At 47.6% G+C, this 22,458-nt stretch overlaps 4 protein-coding genes across 4 annotated transcripts; 2 read left to right on the top strand and 2 right to left on the bottom strand.

Moving 5' to 3' along the window:
• Positions 1-60: 60 nt before the first annotated feature.
• On the top strand, positions 61-2,379 carry LOC131210152 (cryptochrome-1). Its single transcript, XM_058203357.1, has 2 exons — positions 61-299; positions 369-2,379. Exons 1-2 carry the CDS (start codon positions 61-63, stop codon positions 1,801-1,803), a joined length of 1,674 nt encoding a protein of 557 aa, XP_058059340.1. The 3' UTR covers positions 1,804-2,379.
• On the bottom strand, positions 1,890-16,926 carry LOC131210154 (synaptotagmin-5). The gene is made up of 7 exons (XM_058203358.1): positions 16,804-16,926; positions 4,670-4,937; positions 4,392-4,573; positions 4,013-4,323; positions 3,807-3,927; positions 3,270-3,460; positions 1,890-3,185 (listed from the first exon to the last, which is right to left on the bottom strand). Exons 2-7 carry the CDS (start codon positions 4,870-4,872, stop codon positions 2,721-2,723), a joined length of 1,473 nt encoding a protein of 490 aa, XP_058059341.1. The 5' UTR covers positions 4,873-4,937; positions 16,804-16,926; the 3' UTR covers positions 1,890-2,720.
• LOC131207897 (proclotting enzyme-like) lies at positions 10,766-12,097 on the bottom strand. Its single transcript, XM_058200530.1, has 2 exons — positions 12,094-12,097; positions 10,766-11,514 (listed from the first exon to the last, which is right to left on the bottom strand). Exons 1-2 carry the CDS (start codon positions 12,095-12,097, stop codon positions 10,766-10,768), a joined length of 753 nt encoding a protein of 250 aa, XP_058056513.1.
• Positions 15,456-16,139, top strand: LOC131207896 (protein-L-isoaspartate(D-aspartate) O-methyltransferase-like). Its single transcript, XM_058200529.1, has one exon. The coding sequence runs from the start codon at positions 15,456-15,458 to the stop codon at positions 16,137-16,139; it is 684 nt and encodes a 227-aa protein (XP_058056512.1).
• Positions 16,927-22,458: the final 5,532 nt, after the last annotated feature.

The raw sequence follows: 22,458 nt of genomic DNA, 5'->3' as shown, positions 1-22,458 counted from the left end.
TTGTTTGTGTGTTAAAATTCAAATTGCGTATTGTGTGGCCTCGTTTGTTTGGGTTTTACAATGGCAAAACAGGAAACAATAGTTCACTGGTTCCGCAAAGGATTGCGAGTCCACGATAATCCCGCTCTTTCCATAGCAATCGATAAAGTGAGGCAAAGCCCACACAAATATTGTTTACGACCGATATTCGTGTTGGATCCGCAAATACGGAAATGGCTACGCGTGGGACCTAACCGATGGCGATTTCTCCAACAAACGCTGTGCAATTTGGACGAAAACTTAAGATCACTCAACTCTCGGTAAGCGTAAATGCACCTGTGTGGGATGGATTGATTTTAACTCAATAGAGTTTTGTCTTCCTTTCTCAGATTGTACGTCGTTCGAGGGAATCCAGTGGAGCTGTTTCCCCGGCTTTTTGACCGGTGGAACGTATCGATGCTGACCTACGAACTCGATATTGAACCCTACGCCGTAAAGCGTGATAAAACCGTCCAAGAGCAAGCTAAGCAATTCAACGTGACGATTCACTTCGAAAAAACTCATATCATTTTCGATCCAGACATGATTGTCAAGCGAAACGGAGGAAAGCCTCCACTAACGTACCAAAAGTATGGCACGCTTGCTTCAGCATGTAAAATACCGATTCCTGTATCAGTACCTCACAAGCTGCCCACTGAAGGAGTAGAACCGGAAGCAGATACGCAGGAACGCAAATGCGCTTCATGTTACGATCCACCAACGCTGCAGGAACTGGGTGTAGATGAGTGCTTACTGGAAGAGTGTAAATTTCCAGGCGGAGAAACAGAAGCTCTCCGCAGAATGGAAGAGTGCTTAAAACGAAAGGCGTGGATTTGTAGCTTTGAGAAGCCGAATACTTCTCCCAATTCACTGGAACCGTCGACCACCGTACTGAGCCCGTATCTAAAGTTCGGTTGCCTTAGCGCCCGCCTATTCTATAGTCGGCTTCAGGACACTATCAGAGGGCAGAAGCACTCGCAACCTCCCGTGTCGTTAATTGGCCAGATGATGTGGCGCGAATTTTACTACTGTGTTGGGGCCGTCACCCCAAACTACGATAAAATGGTTGGAAATAGCATCTGCCTACAGGTAGATTGGGACACAAACGAAGCCTATCTAGAGGCGTGGACCCACGGCAGAACGGGATATCCTTTCATAGATGCCATCATGCGGCAGTTACGGCAGGAAGGATGGATACACCATCTTGCTCGACACGCAGTGGCCTGCTTTCTGACCCGCGGAGACCTATGGATATCGTGGGAAGAGGGTCAGGCCGTATTCGAAGAGCTGCTGCTTGACGCCGATTGGGCACTGAACGCCGGCAACTGGATGTGGCTTTCCGCGTCCGCTTTTTTCCATCAGTACTTCCGCGTGTACAGCCCGGTTGCGTTCGGCAAGAAGACAGATCCGGAGGGAAAGTACATAAAAAAATACGTTCCAGAGCTGGCACGGTTTCCTGCCGGTATCATCTACGAACCATGGAAGGCGAGTCTGGAGACCCAGAAAAAGTTGGGGTGCGTAATCGGGAAGGATTATCCAAAGCGGATCGTGGTGCATGAGGAAATTTCCAAAACCAACATCCAGCGCATGACGGCTGCGTATCGAAGGGGCAAAGCTCTTAAGGAAGTTGGCCATTCGGACACAAGTGTAAGTGACGGTGCACAGCCGAGTTCAAGTAAAGCAGTTGGCAAGCGGCCCGGTTCGGGGGTTTCCAGCAAAACAAAACCTTCACCCAAAAAGCAAAAACTTGAAAATACGATCATGAGGTTTCTCACCAAGAAGTAACTAACTTGTAACTAGTTTGTGGTCAAACCATGACTTAAACTTGTCTCAGCAGTTAAACGATCGCAGAATTACTGTCACTGTAATAGGTACACAATATTTATTCTGAATTTGATAACATCTATTAAATACATATCTCTCTTTGGTTGTTGTATAAATACTTATACATTATGGTTCCTGCCTTACTTTTGATGATTATCGTTTCTTCCTCCTTTTGATAGTCCGCTTTACAGTGTTACATATAAATCTGATGTATATCTGATATATTTTGTCCTTCAGAAGGCGTAAAAGTAGCATCTGACACTAACTGGCCAGGCCATGCTTAGGATATAATTGGGGTTCATAAATCTTTGTAGATACAGCCTATTAACATGGTAAGACTGGAGCTTTCCCTCTCCCTGTCTGGTGGGATAACACTATACAAAGGAAACCTAAGGTACTTGTAATATGTAAAATGTAAACTCGCTGGACGTTGCAAATTCAGTTCACTATTACTTCAGTGTTGAACCAACTTTTTGAATTATTATCTTAATCAACGAACGAATTGTAAATCAGCGAACGAATTGTTTGCCTCGAAGTTCAACACGTTACATAAGCTACGTCACATTGATTAAAATATATGGTTTGTTGTATAAGAAACATTTGTTTTACGTGCACGATTTTTCGTTTGGAATAGTGATTGTGCTGTCAAAATAGTAAAATCTCCCACCAGGAACCGCATTTCGTTTTCATCTTTCTTTTTCATCTCTTTTGACTTATAATGTAATATGATATTTGCTTAAGTTTGCTTACGTTACTTGCGCAAAAATAAGGATAATGAAATACACGAAGAAGTAGACTTACAGAATATGTTCGGCTAGGGTCTGGCGTGGTTGCTGTAAACTTCTTCAATGTGCACGTGACTATTTGAGCATCGGTTATTACTTGGTCGTATCCGATTTCAGCTTCAGCTCGGACAACGCAATCCACTGCGCCGTGGCGGCGCGCGTTCGAAATAGTTCATCGAAGAACTTCCGGTTCTCCTCCCGAAACTCCGGTCCGGCACCGACCATCGCTCGGCCAATGGTTTCGTTCCGGCCCAGCAGATTATCGTGCAGAACCTGAAACTCAATCGAGCAGTCTTTCAACGTTTCACGGCTAATGTCGAACGAGAGGGCCTCATTGTAGACAGGAGCGGTCGTGTTGCGGGCCACGGTGGTCTTGCGTTTCTTGATGCGCCTCCCGTCGGCATTGTAGAGGCATACTTTTACGTACGGATCGGACGAATTTCGCGTCCCGTCCACCACACGTAGGTTACGGGCTTTAATGATGACGACCGTTAGCTTCTCGCATGGCGGCTGGTACGACAGTGACACCATCAGATCGCCCAGATCTTGCTTGTTATCCTAAAACGAACGTATGTGCGCGACGGATCCATGGATCCATGTTTCACTTTAAATCCATGTAATGGGCATTTGCCTGCCACTCACCTGCTCGGTGTAGGGTAGCAGCGGTCGCCAAACGTCTATCTTCTCCGTCAGACATACTTGGCCCAGAGGAAATTGAACACCGCCGATGCAGACATGCCGCGAGTAGGCATCGAAGTCGAACAGCAAAATTTCCAGCGTGCGTCTGCCGATGGTTGCCGAGCGCACCTCAAACACAAAATCTTCGTCAAATACTGGGGGGGAAGAAACATTAAAAGTGTTGTGAAGCCAAACTGGAAGAAGTGTAGCTTAGAGTGGGACATATTGAAAACCCGTTCGATTGGTGACATAAGCTAGGAGTTACATGGAACCGTTTTCTAACCACGCTGAATGCAATGGTAACACAGATGTAAACTCCTTAGTGACTCTAAGTTGAGCATATCAATTTACAGAACAGTACTTCGCGGCCTGCGAATATGTCGACGTTGCTAGGCAACAATCGAATTCGGTGTACCAGCCTTCCGCAGCAGCCGGTAACGCGAAACCCATTCCCAACTCTTGTCTGTCGGTTCCTGGACCGAAATCCTTCCACGAACTTACCCGGGTTAAGTGTCTTTTTATGAATTCTCGTTTGCCACATATTGTTTCGATCCGGCAGCAGTCGTATCTTGGCGTACGGATCCGCCGTTCCGCTGAAGTCCTGTGGCTGCAAATCCTGGGCCTGCGGAAAACACGCATCACACAATGTGCCAATGAATCGAGTGCAAGTAGTTTAGCGAATAGCTGCGCCTCGAGCGCCGGATTACCTCTGCGAGCCTCACGTTCAGGATGCCGGCGCCTGGATCGTAGCTCAACGTCAGGCGAATGGCACCGCGGGCGTCCTCACCACCCAAGTCGCCCCGACTGAGCGTGCTGCAAGTGCTGGCGGAGTCCACCATATCGGATCCGCTGCCTTGCCCTTTCGGAGCCACCATCGAGGTTGTAGGCTTGGCCGGACTGGATGATACGAGCACTACGTGCCGGCTAGTGCTGGCGATGGCGACAGCGCCGCTGGGTGCCGCTATAACTGACCTACTGCTGCTGCACGCCGAGTCTCCACTGTCGCCGGTTGTCTCCTCTGGTGGCCATGGGGACGGAGGGTAAATATTATACTCTTGTCAAAATCGGGCACGCCAATGTACCCACCATCCGACGTGTCAATCAACTGGCCCCGACTGTCGCTCTTCCGGTACAGGCCCTGCGACGCCCAGAACGGTGGATTTTCCGCCTTCGCCTGCGGACTCCCGTGGGGCCGATTGAGATACCGTGAGGTTCCGGCGACCGCGTCAACGTTGTACGCAATCGGGCAAGTTATTGGTCCTCCGTGGCTGTTAAAGGAAATCGGTGAACGCAGTAAAACCATTAGTTATTGCTCGTGCGTGAAGCATAAGCGGTTGGTCCCGGGGCAGCGAAACCGGACTCACCTGCGCTGCAGGGCGGCCTCACGTTCGTTGGCTGATTCGAGAAGGTTCTTCTCGTACCAATTGAGGCGGTAGCGTTTGGAGCAGGTGATGTAGATCAGCAGACCCAGCAGCGAAACAATCAGAAAGGATATGGATCCATAGATAGCCACCTGGGCGGGGTTAAAGGTCTCCGGTTGGCCGAACCAGCTCAGTACCGACTTCATCCTTAGTTATGTAATTTTGTGTGTGGTTTTTCTACTATCTACGAGAGTGAGTGTAACTAACGAATCTGAAACATAAATGAAGTTAAAGGTGAACTTATATTGTTGGACGTTTAGACTTGGGAATTACTTTTCAATGTGTTTCTTGAGTCCCATTGTGGCCACTTCTTTTCTCAGCCATTGAGAGGTAGTACCTTTTATGGTTGCTCATTGAGCATCATTACGTTTTTATGAGCTAACTCATCATTACATCGCACTTTTCGGACGGAAAACGTCCCAACGACAATTACGGTGGGTGAAGTGATTGAAATTCAATTTGAAATGGATTATTTTCTTTGTTGGTAGCTAGGCAGAAGGCAGAGCCCAAATGTCCTTAACGCTTCGCCTATTTCAATCGACTCACAGCCAAGACGTGCCCTATTATTATCGGTTTTTTATTACTCGTGGCCGGAAGTTGGTTGTGTATAATACCGAAAAAGAATCCTTTGGCCTCGGAGCATCCAATTTCTCTAGAGTTACCGGCAAACAGGAAGATCTTAGTGAAATAAACTGTATCACTTTTTAATTACATCAAATTGAATAAGTGTTGCAATTTATGAGATACATTTATTTTTTCCATCGGCTTTTTCTTGAATCAGTTTCAAACATTCTCTGGCACGATACTGTGGGTTGAAATGTGTGTTACCGGTAGCCAGTTTTAGTCAGAAATAGGATATTATTAGTCGTTTGAAATTTAACATTTGACGCATCACTTCTTCACCATCTACAGGCTTCCTGTTTTGGACAAAATTTGGGCGACCTTTCCAAGATGCTGACGGCAGTGGAGTTTCATATTTTATCCCTCTTAAGAGGTATAATTGAATCATAAAGCCATTTCTAACGTGATCCGAATAGCAAATTAATTCCGCTCAGCCATCGTCCCAGTGTTCCACAGGAAAACGTTCAGGAATGTCCAACGATGCTTTGCGAAGTTTTGCGACAAAAAACCAACGCTTTCCTCTTTAAGGGGCACTTTCTTTGGAGCAAGCGGAAAGAACTTCTTCACTTCATTAATAGCGTCCTTTGGGGACCGGCGACCGCAAAGTGATGCCGTGTGATGGCTGCAAAGTTCCGGCAGTTCCGTTATTCATCCTTTCAACTTCCTCCGCGTTCCTTCGCTTGTTCCATCATTATTGCATGTTATGCGTTAATACATGACCACACGACATCGGGCGGCACGTCATGCTATTCCAAGTGTGGTGCTGCAAGGAGCAAGGGACAAATCTTTCGACGGATCAACGATAGTACGCGATCCAACATATTGTGAACAACCAGCGACCCTGCGCTGCTGAACAGCTGGAGTTTTAGACAGTTTTTCGAACAAAGTTGCCAAATAACTAAAATAAATAAAAATCAATCAAATTTCAATAAAATAGTTAACAAAATATAAAAAATAATTTAAATAAATTACAAAAATAATAGATAAATGAACGAAACAAAAGTAATTGAAACCGGTTTCACCAAATATTGATCCCAAAATGGTAGTCTGTTCGTCGTTCGATGCTATTTCAATTATGATGAGAAAAAGTTAAATAGGCATTACGCGTGCAGAACGCGAAGCAGCAGCAAAGCGGTACATCAACCTGCCTGCAACTTGCGGAGCAATATTTGCGCCGCATTCTTTCCCCGCTCTCCGCAAAACTTTTCCTCTGCGTCATTAAACATCGATTTAAGTCCTGAATGGGGTTTAAATTCCTTGCGTGCCGTTGGCGTCGAGAAACCACGGGCCTCTGGTAAACTTTTCCCGCCATTCGTCGAGGGGTCTGATTTTTTCTACACCCCTTTTTCCAAGACTTTTGCTGCTGCAGTCGGCCGGCCGCAGCTCGACCGCCACGGGGTGACTTGCTGTCAGCTTGGCACCGGTTTCTTTTCAGCCCCAATATCAGCTGCCCGCTGTAGGACGAACCGAAAAAAGCTCCCGACGTAGGGTTGGAAGAAAGCATATTTATTTTCTCAAGATGATGGAATGTGGAAAAAGTATAATTGAAAGAAAAAAACGGGAAAAATAACGATCATGAATAATACTGTACAGTGAAGGATCATTGATTAATGATGAAGATGAATGATGTGAACCAAACGATTTCAATGTGTTTTTCATAACCCAACGAAATGCTAATTAATTAATGTGTAAAAAACGTACTAGGCGAAGGAAGTTACGACTTAATTAAGGCAGTCTTGGAGGGTTTCGTCCTTCATTATGTCGCCATGTATATTATGCGGAGTGTTTAATGTCACTACGTTATTTCGGTTTTGTGTGCATCATATTTGATAAAAATTCATATAGATCATTGCTTAAAATGAGAAAAACTGTTCTTAACTCTGTACGGTAAACCAAATCCTTTTGATCACATAATTCGCCGAAATTCAAAACAAAATACAATGGGAAGCATGTTTGAAGTTGATGCCCACAGTTCTCACCTCTAGCACGTGGCTATAAATTGTGATTTACGCTCTTCTGCCCATGAGTTATGATGCTCCGGATCTACTTCGGCCAGCGGATGACCCGGAAACCTGATATATTTATTTTTCCCCAAAGGGATTTACCATTTTTGTTACCCCAAAACAGGGGAGGATCAAATAAGAAAATATTCCATTATACTGCACAATGTTCTGGCGATACCATTAGCTGACTCGGACCGGAGCTTCGGAGTGTTCTGGGCACAAAAGATACAATACTCGGTTATTTTTTGCCACAGTCCAGAAGGATTTTTGTAGGATTTACTAGATCACGGCTTCCAATCTGGCTGTGGCGAAATGGAACGTCCTTCCAAAGGCAACAACCACCACAGCACAACGTGTGCTACGTGACCCGAGCAGCTCCCGGAAGGTCACTTGAAGCAGACTTTAATCTTGAGAGCCATGACAGCGGCTCGGTTCCCATCTCCAGGGTGTATCTCAAGACGCGCACTGTAACCGAAGACGAGCAGAGTAGCGTCAAGGGCCTGCATGTGCCACAATCCTTATTCTTCCCAGTGCTAGGAAAACTTTCGCCAGACTATTAACGAGCCACACAGTGTTTCAATTGCAGTCCCTGTAAATGGACCGTTTCGGTGCGGTGGAGTTTGGATAAACAGCACGATAGAAACTATGGTTTTTGGCATTCATTTATGTACCGTAAAGATTCTATTGAGAAAAAAAGTGTTGCAGCTGAAAGTTAAACAAACCGTCAAAAATCTCTTTCAAATATTAAAAATATCCCAGGCGGGACCTAGAGAAATGCCAGAGTAAATGTCACCACCGAATCCATGGCATAATGAAAGAGCATTAGTATGAGTGTCTACTTCGTTTTCCTGATTAACTCGGACATTCAATTAGAGCATGCCGTCAAAGTTCCTCACATAAGAAGAAAGTAACTTGATTAAACTTTGACCAAACACCCTACTGTCCTCAGCAAGTGTTTCAGTGGCATCAAAGGAGAAAGGAACGTCGTTATATGGTGCCTTCTAGGGGCGAGAAGCTTCATCTCAAACGGGCGAGAGGAGTTGGTCGGCGTGTCAACATGTGGCCTGCCTCTTTTTTTATTTGCCCCACACTCCCAACAAGTGAAGTCGGTGCTGGTCATTAATGTTTAATTGGTACTTTCGCTTTAGTGTAGCGTGCCTTACCTTGGGCATGTTGGCTGAGCTAATCCAGATGATCAATCGCACCACAGAAGCACCACAGTCCTCAAGCGATCCTCAGACCGTGCGCCGGACGAAACGGAACCATATTGCACCCCACCCGGCTTTATAATATCCGACCTTCGTCCTTTGGCCAGCCAATCCAATTTTGCACTTTCTCGGTGGTTCCAGGCAGTAAACGGGCTGCAAGTTTGTGGCCCGGCACGCACAGTCCAGAGCACAGAATTTTATACGATGCACACGATTTTTATATCCGCTCGTATCGCCTACATTGATCGCTGGATGGCATCATCACCAAGAGCAACTAGGTTACCGGGCAGCGATGGTGATGATGATGATAACCCGCACCCGACGGAGTGCATATGCTGCACAGGAGCACATTAATGTAGATGAAAATCGATCGAAACGGAAGTGGTCACTTCGTGGGGAACGCGACCTCTTGAAGGTTGCTAGGTTGCTAGCACTTGCACCCAAACTTCGACAAGGATTTCACTGACCCCACAACTTCACTAACAACGTCCTGGGCAACGTGTCCACTTGCCAACTGTTGGAAATTGAATGCCACCCAAGCAACGGGAACGACGACCTACGACCTGGCACTTGTTGCCACGGTTCGTCCCGAAATGACGAACCTCCGTGAGGTTAGAAGGCGCGTCTCGTGCCAATTACGCCAAATTCCCCACCAGCCACTCAGCACGAGAGTGACTTCCAGCTGGAGCATGCGTGGAACTAGGCGCTGGTACGAACCCTTCGTACGACCGCAGGCCAGTAGCAGACTCGAAAGTTTCGCCACCATCAAGTGGCAGCCTAAACAAAAACAAACCTCGCAGGACTTTCACGCACCCAGGCCCCACCGCGGTGACGATGCCTTCCGGCTTGGAGTCCGGCCTGCGCCAAGTATCCGTTTTGTGAAATGAAGATTAAAGTTCCATTCCGCGGAGCGAAAGTCAAACAACGGTGTTGTTTACCGTTGGTACCCTCCGCTGGCGAAGCTTTGCCGGGCCAATTGGGAAATTTAAGCGCAATTGTGCCCACAATGGGGGGTACCACACCCGGGACCCAGCACCGAGTGATGCTGGGCTCAGGCCCTCCTCTTGTAAGGCTAATAGGTTTCACTCGTACACAAGTCTGTGCGTGCCTGTGTCCTTTGCCGGCGGTCTGTTTGTCGGACTGCCGTCTACCTCTTGAGCTTTTCCAGCTACCTCATCATTTGGGGTGACTCACGCTGAAGCCTTAAAATGGGTGGTGTTGGCTGGCATATGGTTCACCGGCGCTACCGTTGGGACTTTTGAAAATGCCAAGATTATTGTTAAATTTTGTTCGTCAGGTAAATGTAAATTGCTCAACTATAAAAGCCTTTTCATGTCTAAAAAAATTGACATTTTGTAGCGAGCTTTTATTCCAACTTTTACTACCCATTAACTTGATTTTAAACAAATCTATGAAACAGAGATATGAGTAGTTTAAGAAACAAAACAATGATAAAAAAAAATATTATGTCCAAAGCATCCACAACAATCATTTGCAAACATCATCTGGAAGCTAATGTTCCGTTTTGTTCCAAAATAATTTCCGTCAATACATTCCAACAATTAAGTTGAAACTTTTGGGCAATACTTTTACTCCAGATGTCAAATGAGCGCCACATTCACCAGTTAGTACGGTCACCAGTTACTTTTTCCTACAGTCATAAATGGTTCTTCGAGGACCACATGTCGTGTCAATTAGAGAAAATTAGAGTCAATAAATCTGCAGAGGGAACTGGCCCGATAACTGCCGTAGCTTATAGAAACTATGTGGTTGATTGGAAAATTCGTTGCCGAGCGTATATTATTTCAGAGGAAGCTTACTTTGAAGCGAATAAAAGAAATTTCAGTGATGAATTTGAATTGTATTTTTCCTTTAGAAGTTCCCATTATTTTATTGCCAGAATCTAATACAATTGGCAATAGAAATCGATACGAAACGACTAAATTCATCTGTCTTTTCTCAGCCGTTCATTAAGCATGGCAATGATGGTACCTCTAAGCTGCGGCTCGGGTACCAGGCCGCAGATAATATCCTTCACCTTGGTCTTTATCATGGAGATTCGGACGCATTAGTTGTACACGGGCTTAATTGTTCCGTGCTGAGGTATTTATTCAAATGATGGGCCCCCCCACTCGCTGCACCAGCCTCTTCACCACGGCCGTGGCCGCAACCTGGTTCTCTAATGGCCGCACGTGCCATCGATTGGTTCAGTCACACCAGCACGCCCCTCGACTGTGACTCCGGATCCAGCTGGTGAACCGGGTCACCCGAGCGTATACCCCCGGATAGTTACGCTGGGCACACTCGTTCCCCCAGGACACCACGCCGACTATCTGTTGCTTACCGGTCGGACCCACCGGCAGCTGGAGCGGGCCCCCACTGTCGCCTTGGCAGGAATCCCGGCCACCCTCCAGATATCCGGCGCACAGCATTTTGCTGGTGATCTGAAATCGATAGTAACCGGACCGCCTGCACTGCTGGTTGGTCATTATCGGGACGGTCAGCTGCTGCAGCGTCTCGGAGAGCTCCCCGTCGGCCGTGGTTCCCCAGCCCGTCACGGTGGCTTCGCGCTCATCGAAAGCCTCGCTCCCCGGTGGCAGACAAATCGGTACGCCACCGTCACCGGGAGTCACGGGAATCTGCAGGAGCAGCAGCGCCACATCGTTATTAGTTCGCAGCTCCTGGTAGCGGTTCATGACGATGCGTGCAACGCGCCGCTCGATGGCGTCCTCGTTCAAGGTGACGATGTTGGGGCGCCGCAGGAACACCGCGAATCCGGCCGCACTCAACCGGGCCACACAGTGGGCCGCCGTGAGGATGTAGCGATCGTTTATCAAACTGCCGCCGCAGGTGAACTTTCCCCGGTAGAACAGGGCCGCCATCCACGGGTATAGCCCTATATCGGATGCGTTCCCACCGATCACGCGCAACGTGTTCGAAGACGTTGTCCCGCAAGCTGTCGGAAGGAGGGCCAAACAGTGAGGTGAGGTGAGCAAGCATTAAGTCCACAAACACACTCGGCACACTAACCACAAACAGGACATCCACCAGGGTGCTGGTCCTGGGTATCCTGTTTGGCCTTTGCGGAACGCTCCACGGCCAGGACCAATGGCAGGCAGCAGCAATAGCACCCAAGGACTAGCACCGCAAAAACCCGATGCCTTGAGAGCAACATTATGCGCTTTCTTCCCGTGCACATGCACCACCGGTGCAGCTGCAGTTTCAACTGGCCGCTGCAATTTCTTCCTCTTCAACTTCGACCCCGGTGTCTGCGAATGCCCTGGACGATATGGGGCTAGCTCCGTTGTGCCCGCGGAATGTGAGATTATACAGTGTTCCATACTGACCAAAAACCATGTGCGGAATTACCTCAATTTAGAGCACTTCTTGAAGATGGATAAAATTCAAAACTCACGGCTTTGGTTTACAACATACAGAGAAAATAAGATTTCTCTCAGGACCACCACCATTTATAAGCAAGAGTGAAACTTTAATATTCCGATTGCTTTCATGTTTAGCAACGATAACTCAGTACCCATTGCTGGCCCATAGTTAGACAGGAACCAGTTTGCTCGCATTAACGGTAAGACGATACGAAAAATGTGTGTTACGGTTGCAGTTCGGCTTTACGCCCCCGCCGAGGGCAGGGTGGCGCATAAAAATTTCTCTCACTGCAGTGCATTTTTGTTGGTTTTTATCGTACGCTTTGTTGGCGAACACTCTTGCAGCATCACAACGACGCGCTAAATGTGCTCGCGGAAAAGAGCTGCTCTACTTCAGGGACAAAAGGGGCTACCTACTTCTGCTTCTGTGTTTAAATTTAAATGTGTGACTACGTTTTAAACAAAGTACCAAAAAAACACTAAGACAGTGTAGTGAGAAACAAAACCATGCGAAAAACTCACTAAAAATGTGTTTTGTGTAAACGGTTTGCATGCTTTATACATTCAAAATGAAAATAAAATACGTTCCAAGTCTCATTGACAGGGAAGTTCTAATCCGATCACCGATAAGCTTTCGGTGTATGAATTTAAAATTTAAATTAGTCAGCTGAACTCAAATGTTGTCGAATGTACAAGGTCGTGCCACTATTAGTTCGTACAAACAATTCAGAAGGACTGTACGTAAAACTGATAGTACAAATAGTTTATTTTATACAGCCAAAATTCAGAGGGTTCAACAACACAAACAATAACCATCGTAATTTTAAACGATGCTAGCAAAATGACCAACGTATGCAAAGTTTATGCTTTCGAACGAATGAAACGCCCGAGGTTTGTTTTCGAGAACTATTCGCTTTTTCTCATTTGCATCTGTAAATGCAGATGTCTAGAAACAAACTGATGGCAAGCCAAAACTGACGTCAAAACATAGATTTAAAATTTAGATCCACAAATTGGCTTTAGGATTAAAATATACAAAAACCAATTCGAGTCACTCATGCGTTAGCAACGTTACATAGAAGTCCCAGATGGATAGAACATCTTTCTTCTGGCTTTCATGAAATGCCTCATTAGCATCAAATGCCGGTAGGGTCTTATCGAAGAGACTCTCTGGAGATAAGCCTGGCAGCATCAGCATCGAATTTGTAGCAAGAGCGTTTTATTGGCATTCACGTGTCATAGCAGCCCAGAATCCCATCTAATCTTCTTGTGACACAAGCCTGTCCCATCTGAAAGAGGAAGCCCCTTTTGAATTCATCCACGCACACATCTTACGACAGTCAACGTCAGGCGGGCATCACAACAATTTAAAACAGACGACCAGAATGTCCATAGAATGTCTCCAAACCGTCATCGTCGTCGTCAAAAGGTTTTGATCTATATATAAACCGTCCTTTTCTTTGCTCTCAACAACCCACAAAACATTTTGTGGGTGCTCGTTGGGGTTTTCTCGTTGTCAGGTAATTTCGGTCACCACCGATACCGGCAGCTCTATGTCTTCGTCTAACCGAAAGCGAAAAGCTCGTTCCGGCCGCAGGCCCGCATATAAATCATCAGCAACGCCTTGCCATTTTGGGCACCTAGAAAATTGAGCGCCCGCCTAAAAGGCAGGAAAATAAATTAAATTCTGGGCGGAAAGGCGGATCCTCATCCGGTTGCGACCGTCCCACCATAATCAATATGAATATCACTTTCAGACTGGCGGGTAAAGGTCCGGTAACTGGCCGTTGGCAACCACCGTCCACAGAATTGCGGCCAGCTTCGGTGTAACGATCTAATAATGTCATTCGTTGTTTTTTTCATCAGAAAACGAAAAATGTATCCATCTTGTTAGCTAGATGGCCTTTTTCCAGTGCCTCGAGCACAACCGATTCGTCATAATAGTTAACTTAACGCTTGATTGATATACTGGACTTCCGGCCGGAACGTGCCTTAAAACATGGCCCAACTTCAACAGCAAAGTTAATTTTAACAATTTCTGCGAAGTGCCCCAGTTTCTCCGAACGTAACTCTAATCTACTACATCACGGACCGAGCGACGGAAAACTTTCACGATATGTCCCGAAACGAAGCGGAACCCCGAAGGAAATTATAACATTACTTTCTCTGTTGTTTTGCCGCGTCGCATCTAGCAGCATTTGGTCTTGGCCAGGTTTGGTTTTTCTCCGCTTCTACAGGGCCACCGGGAGCGTGGAAATCTGATCAACAGCTTATGATGGGAAGAAACATGCTGTGAATCTTAATGTCCTTGGCCACCGGAAAATGGTGCCGGCGGGTATCAAATATCGTGTTGCCGGTGTCGCAGCTGGGTCAGATTGATGGGCCACTGCGCGGCTTCGGGCACAGGACCAACCAACGAGCGCTTATAACTTTCTCTGCATGACCAGAAATATTTATTCGATATCATTGCAGCGCGTGGTGTGTCTAAATTGTGTTGAAAATCCGTTTTCCAAGTCGATGGCCAACAATGGACGACGGAAGCGCATACCTCTCCCGTCGATCCGAAGAGTCTGCCGATTTGATAAATGAAGGTACCACCGCTGTGCGAAAAACGAACCTTACTATGGGCTTATCTTTGAATTTCCAGGCCGGTAATCTGCACCAAAGAAGGTCTCCAAAAATATGCATATCATCTTGACATGAGTGCGCATATATCGGTGTCATGATTTACGAACATCCCTGACGGAAAAAAGAGCAATAAAAAGTTTAATGTTTGTCATGCATCATGCACACGCAAACACATTGTGGGAATATCGTGAAAATCACCTTACGTATCGCCGATGGTGTTTATTGATTTTTCGAAAAAGAAACCCATAAAGACACGTATGCAAATGAAATGCAAATACACCGTTGGCTGCGAGTAAACTTATTGGCCTCCACGGGGTGCCGAAAGCCATTCGTCGAGGATTTTCACTCTATTCGTCTCACCCAACGCCGGGACACTTTATTATGCAAACTACAAATAAGGGCCCACGACATATCGTCCTGTTATGATGCTTTCGCCTACTCTGACAGCATTCCCCGGCGTGGTAATGTCATGACGAGGGTTGCATATTCGGCATTGGAAAGAAAATGTTAAATCATGCATAATTTAACAAATTGGACACTAATTGCGGTCTCCGATAAGGAAAAATGTAGGAACTTTTCCTCTTGTAGGAATTTTTCCTCTTCAATCTGTTAAAATTCCAATAAAAGCCAAACATTGTCACAAAAAATGCTGCACATTTGGATCACTACTTTTTCTTTACTCTGAATACCGCACGCACAGGCTAGATCGTAGTAACCTATTAAACTCTATGTGCCGTGGGCTATATTTTTCGATGTTGTCTGGTCTTCGGAGCTCGTGGTTGTTGCTGTCAAACAAACCGTTTCATTTTCCGTTCCTCGACTAACTGGCGAGAAAGTAAATTTACGTTGTAAGAGAATATTATTATTTTTCATCATCAACCATCAGATGGCTTGGACATCGAAGGGCATCAACAACGCCGATCTTGTGCGGCAGCTGCAAGAGTGTAAAATAATTAAAAGCGGTTCAGTGGCACAAGCGATACTTGCGACCGACCGTAGGTACTATGTGCCCCCGAATTTGGACCCTTACGTAGACTCACCCCAGAACATCGGCCACGGAGCAACCATCAGTGCACCGCACATGCACGCCTACGCACTGGAGCTGTTGGAAAAGCATCTGAAGCCGGGCAGCAAGGTGCTAGATGTGGGCTCCGGATCGGGCTATCTAACGGCCTGCCTCGCACGGTACATCCATCAACAGCCGAACGCCACCGGAGTTGTGGTTGGCATCGAACACCACCCCCGTTTGGTGGAGTTGGGCCGCAGAAACGTTGGGGCGGACGACCAAAAATTGATCGACACGGGCAAAGTGATTCTCATCGAGGGCGATGGGCGGCTAGGGTGCAAGGACTATGCACCGTACGATTGTATCCATGTTGGAGCCGCTGCTCCGGGAATCCCCAAAAAACTTATCAATCAGCTGAAACCGGGCGGCAGGCTGGTGGTTCCCGTTGGTCCCGAGGGTGGCGTGCAGCACTTGGAGCAGATTGATAAACGGCTTGACGGTACGGTACGCCGGAAGCAGCTGATCTACGTGGCGTACGTACCGCTCACAGACCTCCCGGCGTGATCGGGTGTCAGAATGCTAATTTATCGGTTCCGAAAATTGTTAGTTATACCGTCTCCTCGCTGGCAGCAAAGTGCCGGGGCTTCTCTTGTGGCAGCCGGAGCCAGCGTCGGCCCAAAATCGAGAAGATTTATACAACTGAAGTAAGTTAAAACCGAATAAATTGCCCCAGCTTTATCTACCTTTGCTTCGGGTTGCCTTTAGGGGCGTGGCGTGTATACCAGGTATCGCTGGCCTTCGAAACAAACAACTTCCAAAACTCCGACAGAATATTTTAACAGTTAATAAAACAACTCAGTATATGATTACTCAGTATTCCGTTGGTCTACTGGAAATTTGTTGGAGAACGTCGTTATCGCATGGAAAATGAAGACTATCAATCTCGATTAATAGTACGCCGTTCCATATTCCCCAGGTACCACAAATGGCGATGTTGACGATTGAATTTTGTAACCATCAACGTCCACCGTTCCGTCATCCCGCCAACAACCATTACTTTAATTGGACGCAATGTATCTCTGAGGCAGGTCACTGTGACGCGTGCCGATGAATACCTATTCCCGGCTCAGAAGCGGTCATTTGTTTTCCCTTTTCCCTCAACAAGTGTCCGAACAAGTGGTTGGTCCTGTCGCGACAGGGAAGAAACAATGGAAATCTTCGTCCTTACCTCTGGATGGATGGAAAGCGTCGGTGCTTTCGTCGGTGCCGTCACAATGCTATCCCTATATTTCACGCTTCATAGCGATGCTCGCTCTCTGCGCTTCCGTCGCAATTACGGCCGAACAGGCTCGGCCGTCACACGAAAACGAACTCCTGCCTTTTTTTATCACCTGCCCGTTGTTTTGCAACCCTCGGGCATCACACAGACGCGGCCCTAACAACGATCGTCCCATCTATTCCCATTTCCGAAACGAGGCCCACATTTTGCGCCCATTTATGACCATTGGGTGATGGCGACGCGTGGCCCCTCCGGCCGCAGCATGTGCGAACGCGCGTCACCAACGGTTAAACAGCTCTTTTTGTTTGTTGCGAAAATCGATATTTTTTACGCACTCACGCACCTTCCGACACCTTTCACGATTCACCGATCTCGGGCTAATGCTGGTGGTGGCTGCACACCGACCCAAGATCAGCACGCTACTGATAGCAACCGGTCGTATCCGACCGTGTCATCAAGCTAATGGAAAAGCCGAGGTGCCTCAGAGGTACTCAGGGAAATGAGTGCCGCTTATCTGTGTCACTCCCAGATAGCGGTTCTCGCTGGACGCGGGCCGGAAAAGCGTTTCTGTGAATATTTGCTCTCCGCCTGGGGAGGTCGAAGCGAAAACGTTATCAATATTTTATGTCCCTGCTCGGTACACGAGTGCCAGCCCGCCCGGCACTGAACCAAATCGCTCATGCATATGGCCCGCTGCACTGAAATACCGCGGTGCGTGATAAAAACGCAAAAAAGAATTGAGCAGATGAAATCCCAAAAGAAGCTTTCCGCTCGATGGCACGCTACGTCCGGTGTGGCCCGTGCCACGATGCTGCTGTCAATTAGATTTTCATCATCCCACTCTTTGTGAGGGCAATTAAATTGAAATAATTTGCCCTCCCCGAAGGGCCATCACACGGTTTTGAGAACAATTTAACTCCATTTGGCCAATTTCCGAAGGGTCCCTCAGTCCTTAAGGACTGCTCCGGTTTGTAGCAAATTTAGTAAGCAGTTAAATCCACGCTGGAACAGCTGGAACGAAGTAAAATTTAAATTCTGCACTGGCGCGTGCGTGCAGTTTATGGCACGGTGCACCATAAAAAAGCTCACTCGAATAAGCTTTCGGTTGCGATTCGGGATTTTACGGGAATTTGTTTAAATTTTGCAATCGCTCGCAGAAACGTGTTCGAAAGAAACAGAAAGAAACAATACGTTTAAGGTGTGTCATTTGACCCATTTGGGTCCCATTTGCCCAGAGATGGAGAGATATTTTTGAGCATTTAACCAACAACAAAATAAACAAACAAACCAACGCACTATGGGGATTTTGTATGGAATAGGCGGACATGTTTGCTTTTAGGAAGAATCTACGAACTTTTTCAATCTTTTTTTTGTTTTCTTTGCATGTATTTTGATCAACATATCAACCTATTATATGTAATACACGCGTTCAAGTACGGTAAAAACCTTTTTTCAATATGTTAAGGTATTTGAACGCCAGAGCTATGAAATGTGAAACTCTATCTTCTGAAACAGGTAAATATTTATAACCTACAAAGGGGAACAGGCGGTTGTTCGAATACAAGACGGACATTTTACCTAAATTATCTAAATAATAGAAAAGCATAAAGTTCATAAAGCCAAGATGTTTTGTATGGCCATTTCATAGACTGCATAGAGATCCACTGATGCATAGCAGTTTTTTCTTCTAAATAATCCTAGCGAAAACGGCTGGATTGAGAAATGCTAATTCACGTTTGATTTTTTCATATCAAAGAAGTATCCATTAGCTTTCTAATGATGTACATTACCTTTGCAGAACCATGCGAAAATTCGCGTTAAAGCAGCTGATAAAAGTTGGTTTCGAAGAACCATTTTTATCACTTAACATGAAAGGTTGAAAATTTGAATCACTCATAGCTAACATATCTATTTTAGGAAAACCAAAATCCCGACTTTGGTCTATGACTGCCTTTTCCCCATAGTGCAACGTGTTCCCGATGCAGGAAAAAAGCTCCCTTCATACAAGCAAACCCTTCAATCCTTCATACACGCAACAGGTAGTAGTCGAGAAACAATAATAGTAATACAATACATTATTACACATAAAATGTTGAGTTTAATCAAAACCCCAGAAGAACGAAAAAGTTGAGAAAAGTCCGAGTCCTAAAACCAAATATGTCCGCCTGTGCCATACAAATTCCCCACAGTGCGCGTTGGCATCGTTGGCTTCGTTGGCATCGTTGCTCGCTTCGGCGGAACAGAAATCTCTCGACAGTTGATTCGAACGGACGCGCACCACGGGACTTCCTGCTCGCGGACGCCGGTACTCCCGCCTGCCACACCAACGTATAACGGCCACAGGAACCAGTGCGGTCACATCCAGCGGGTGGCGTTTGTGTCTGTGCAGTGCTTCCCGCTCTCGGGCGCGCTCTCCGCCGCGGCTCTTTCGCTCGCGTCGTGACGCTGATTATTGTTGTTATTTGTTGATTGCGTCCCATCAAAATCCCGGCGCACGTGCGATCGGGTTGCACTTCCTTACGCGGTCACGCCGTTGCATTGAAATTGTGTCAAAGGGGATAGAGTGCAAGGGAACCGCAAGTGAAACCCACCTGTTGGCCGGTTGCCGTTAATGTGCGTGTTTTGTGATGTACATTGTTAAGAGTGTGTACGTGTGAGTGTGACCCAAAAATCAAAGTCCGCCACCCGCCAAGAATCTGGCTCCTGAGGAGTGATCTGGTGCAGGTTGCAGTTGCGCTGGGTGAGAAGGAAAAATCGGGAAAATCCCGGATGCTGAAGCAGACTGCCTGAAGGCTGGCTGATGAGCCATTATTTTGACAGTTAGCAAGTGTTTTGCTCCGGGCCGTGGTTCCCCTCAGGTGTGGCTTAGAAACAGATGCGAAACTGTTTGTCAACCACCTTCAAATATCGCGCTACGCGCCGTTTGCTCGAAGTCCGACGCCACGTTCGGCACCACCACCGTTCGAACCCAAGATCGGATCAGCCTCCTGCTTGGCCATACCAAGCGATCATCGAAAGATAAAAAAAAGAAACGTCTCCCCGAGAGGGACACGGAAAGAGAGAAAAAAAACTGCAAACACCGAACCACCCAAAAAAAAACGACGCCGGCTCGACGAGACGGCTCATTAACTCTTTCGCGCAAAAGGTTCGCGCAAAGGCTTTCTATTGTGACGCAAAGCGTTGCCAAACAATCACACGGCCGCGGAGAGGCCCGGCTTTGTTGGGAGGGTGACCGATCCCCTCCCGGTCCATTGTGTCGGAGCTTTTTCGCAAAACAAAACGACATTTTAGGACAGAGCTTTCGGCGACAGCCCAAAGCCGAACACTCGCGCCAAATCGGGAGCCGTCACGCCGTCACGGCCAAAGTCAAAGGTAATGAAATTAATGGCGCTATTGTTTGATGGCCAGGCCATGCTGCCGGAGCTTATCGTGCAGTCGGCCGTTGAAAGTGTTGGAAAATTGTAGAAACGTGGGACGTGATGACATGTTTTTTAGGGGGCCATCAACGACGGTTGTTATCAACCGAAATGCGTCACCTGGGCCCATTTAAAGCACACACCCGCGGGAAGGTGTGCGCCAGTGTTGCTGACTGTGCGAGGGTGACAATTTGAATGCGAAGTGAGGAACAATTGGCAGTGGTCACGGCATGCATGCGTCACTCTGTGTGTACGCGACGTAGAAGTGCAAATTTGTACGCCGAGCCGGTGATCGGTCGCCCCACGGTGGAATTTCCACCTTTTTGTCCTCATCTTTCTCTCTCTCTCACACACTTGTTGCTGATGCGCACCACGCGTACATTTGGATCGTTTCCGACCATCTTCTGCCAAAAACAGACTTCTCTAGACGTTCGGAAGGTTTATGAAGGCAGTGCGACTGTCCACAGCGACCTGCAGCCTGCACACCCGAGAATCCGCCAGCAATTCGCTTATCGCTGGAGTCGAGCCCACTGTGTTTTATTGCGCCCGCTGGTAGTGCGTTGATAATGTCGCGGATGTGTTTTCCAACGTCCCAACGTTCCTATCGCTGCCATCTTGGCGTCGCGTGCAAGGCAATGCAAGGTTTGTTAAACAATATTGGAACGCATCGCAAGTGGTACACGCAGCCACTGCACCGCCCTGGCACAGCTTCCAGGGAGCGCACTCCAAGAGATTATTATTCAGTTCTTTATATCTGCTCTCCAGTTGCCTCCTGTTGCTACATAAACAGTCACCGAGGTCAACGAGAGCCACCACTCTCCGAGGGCGCGAATTGGGTTCGGATGACCGGATTGTGCAAGTCACGGTCCACGGCTGCCAAACCGTTTTCCAACCTCTTTACTTTTGTTTGACAATCCTTCCTATCGCCAATCGAGCCATTCGGAGCGATGAGCTGCGCGAGTGCGAAATCACTACGTCATGGTAAATATTATTATCGAGTTGCGCCTGTTTTGTGACCTCATCGGGTCCCGGGTTTTTGCGCTGTGACACACGGAGCAGGCCACGGACCGCTCTGTTGCCACGAAATAGTGCAACTTTCACCAGCCCAAAACAAATATAAATCTTGACCTTCATCAACGTCACGCCGGCGAGGCGACGGTCGTGTCGAGAACGGTCACAATCTCCGCCGACCGGTGGCTGGAGTTTTTCGGCAATGACCTTCGCGGGACCATTCCGCGGCCCTTTTTCTAAGGGCCTTCCAAAGTTTGAGAGGTACAAAAATGGCTGCCCTGTCTGCAAGAGCCCACTGAAGAGGGCAGCTTTCGGGCCGACGCGCTTCGCCTGCCCGAAATCCGCTCCGATCGCGCGTTCCGAGAGCGGCGCAAACAGGTTTCTTGAGTTCCCCAGCCGCCGGCTTCGGGTGATTGTCGCAGTTCCGTCGCAACAATTTATATTTTATTTCATTTCAACCGCAGCCATCGTCGTCTTGCGCTTCAAGGATAGGCACCCGGCCGAACCCCCGAGCTGACCGTCTTGAGGGACACACGTGTGTGGCCTCTTCCGCTGAGGACGCGCGTCCGAGGCCGTGCGCCGCGCTCTTATGTCATCGCGCTTTGCCTTGCGCTCCGATGATGCTGATCCCGGTGATCGGTTATGAATTCTATTATATTTTTATGCAAATCGCAGCGCGCGCGAACCGCGGTTCCTTCCCGCCGTACCTGATACCCGGCACCCGGTATTCCGTGTAACTTCTGTATTTCTGTATCCTCATCGGGGCCGCGGAAGGTTGCCGAAATCGTCTCGCTGACCCCTTTTCGCGCCAATCGTCAGGCACTGGCTACGTCCACCGGCGGTACCGTATCTCCGTGAACGTTCCGTGCCACACCGGTTCCCGTTCTAAATCGGCCCAACTCGTTCGCAATAAAACAAAGCAGAATCCGAACCGGCAACGTAGCCGTAGCTTGGCTTGACCCGGCGATCGTCCGCGGTTTTGCTGTGACTGAGGAGTCCGTCTTTTATGTAACTTTACTTGACGCATTAGCAGTCGCCTGCTAATTGCGGCGGTCCAGTTTAGTGCGGTGCGATTCCCGTGGCACCGGGTGTCTCAGGGAGACGGCATTCTAAGCAGTGCGTTCGCCTGAGTCCGCGCTCTGGGCTGGCAAACTCCGCAGTTTCTTACGTTTCGAGA

Source organism: Anopheles bellator, chromosome 2 (assembly GCF_943735745.2).
Source record: "Anopheles bellator chromosome 2, idAnoBellAS_SP24_06.2, whole genome shotgun sequence".
In the NCBI taxonomy this organism is placed as follows: Eukaryota; Metazoa; Arthropoda; class Insecta; order Diptera; family Culicidae; genus Anopheles; species Anopheles bellator.
The sequence above is the reverse complement of the archived record's forward strand: the minus strand, read 5'-3'. Positions and strand labels throughout refer to the sequence as shown.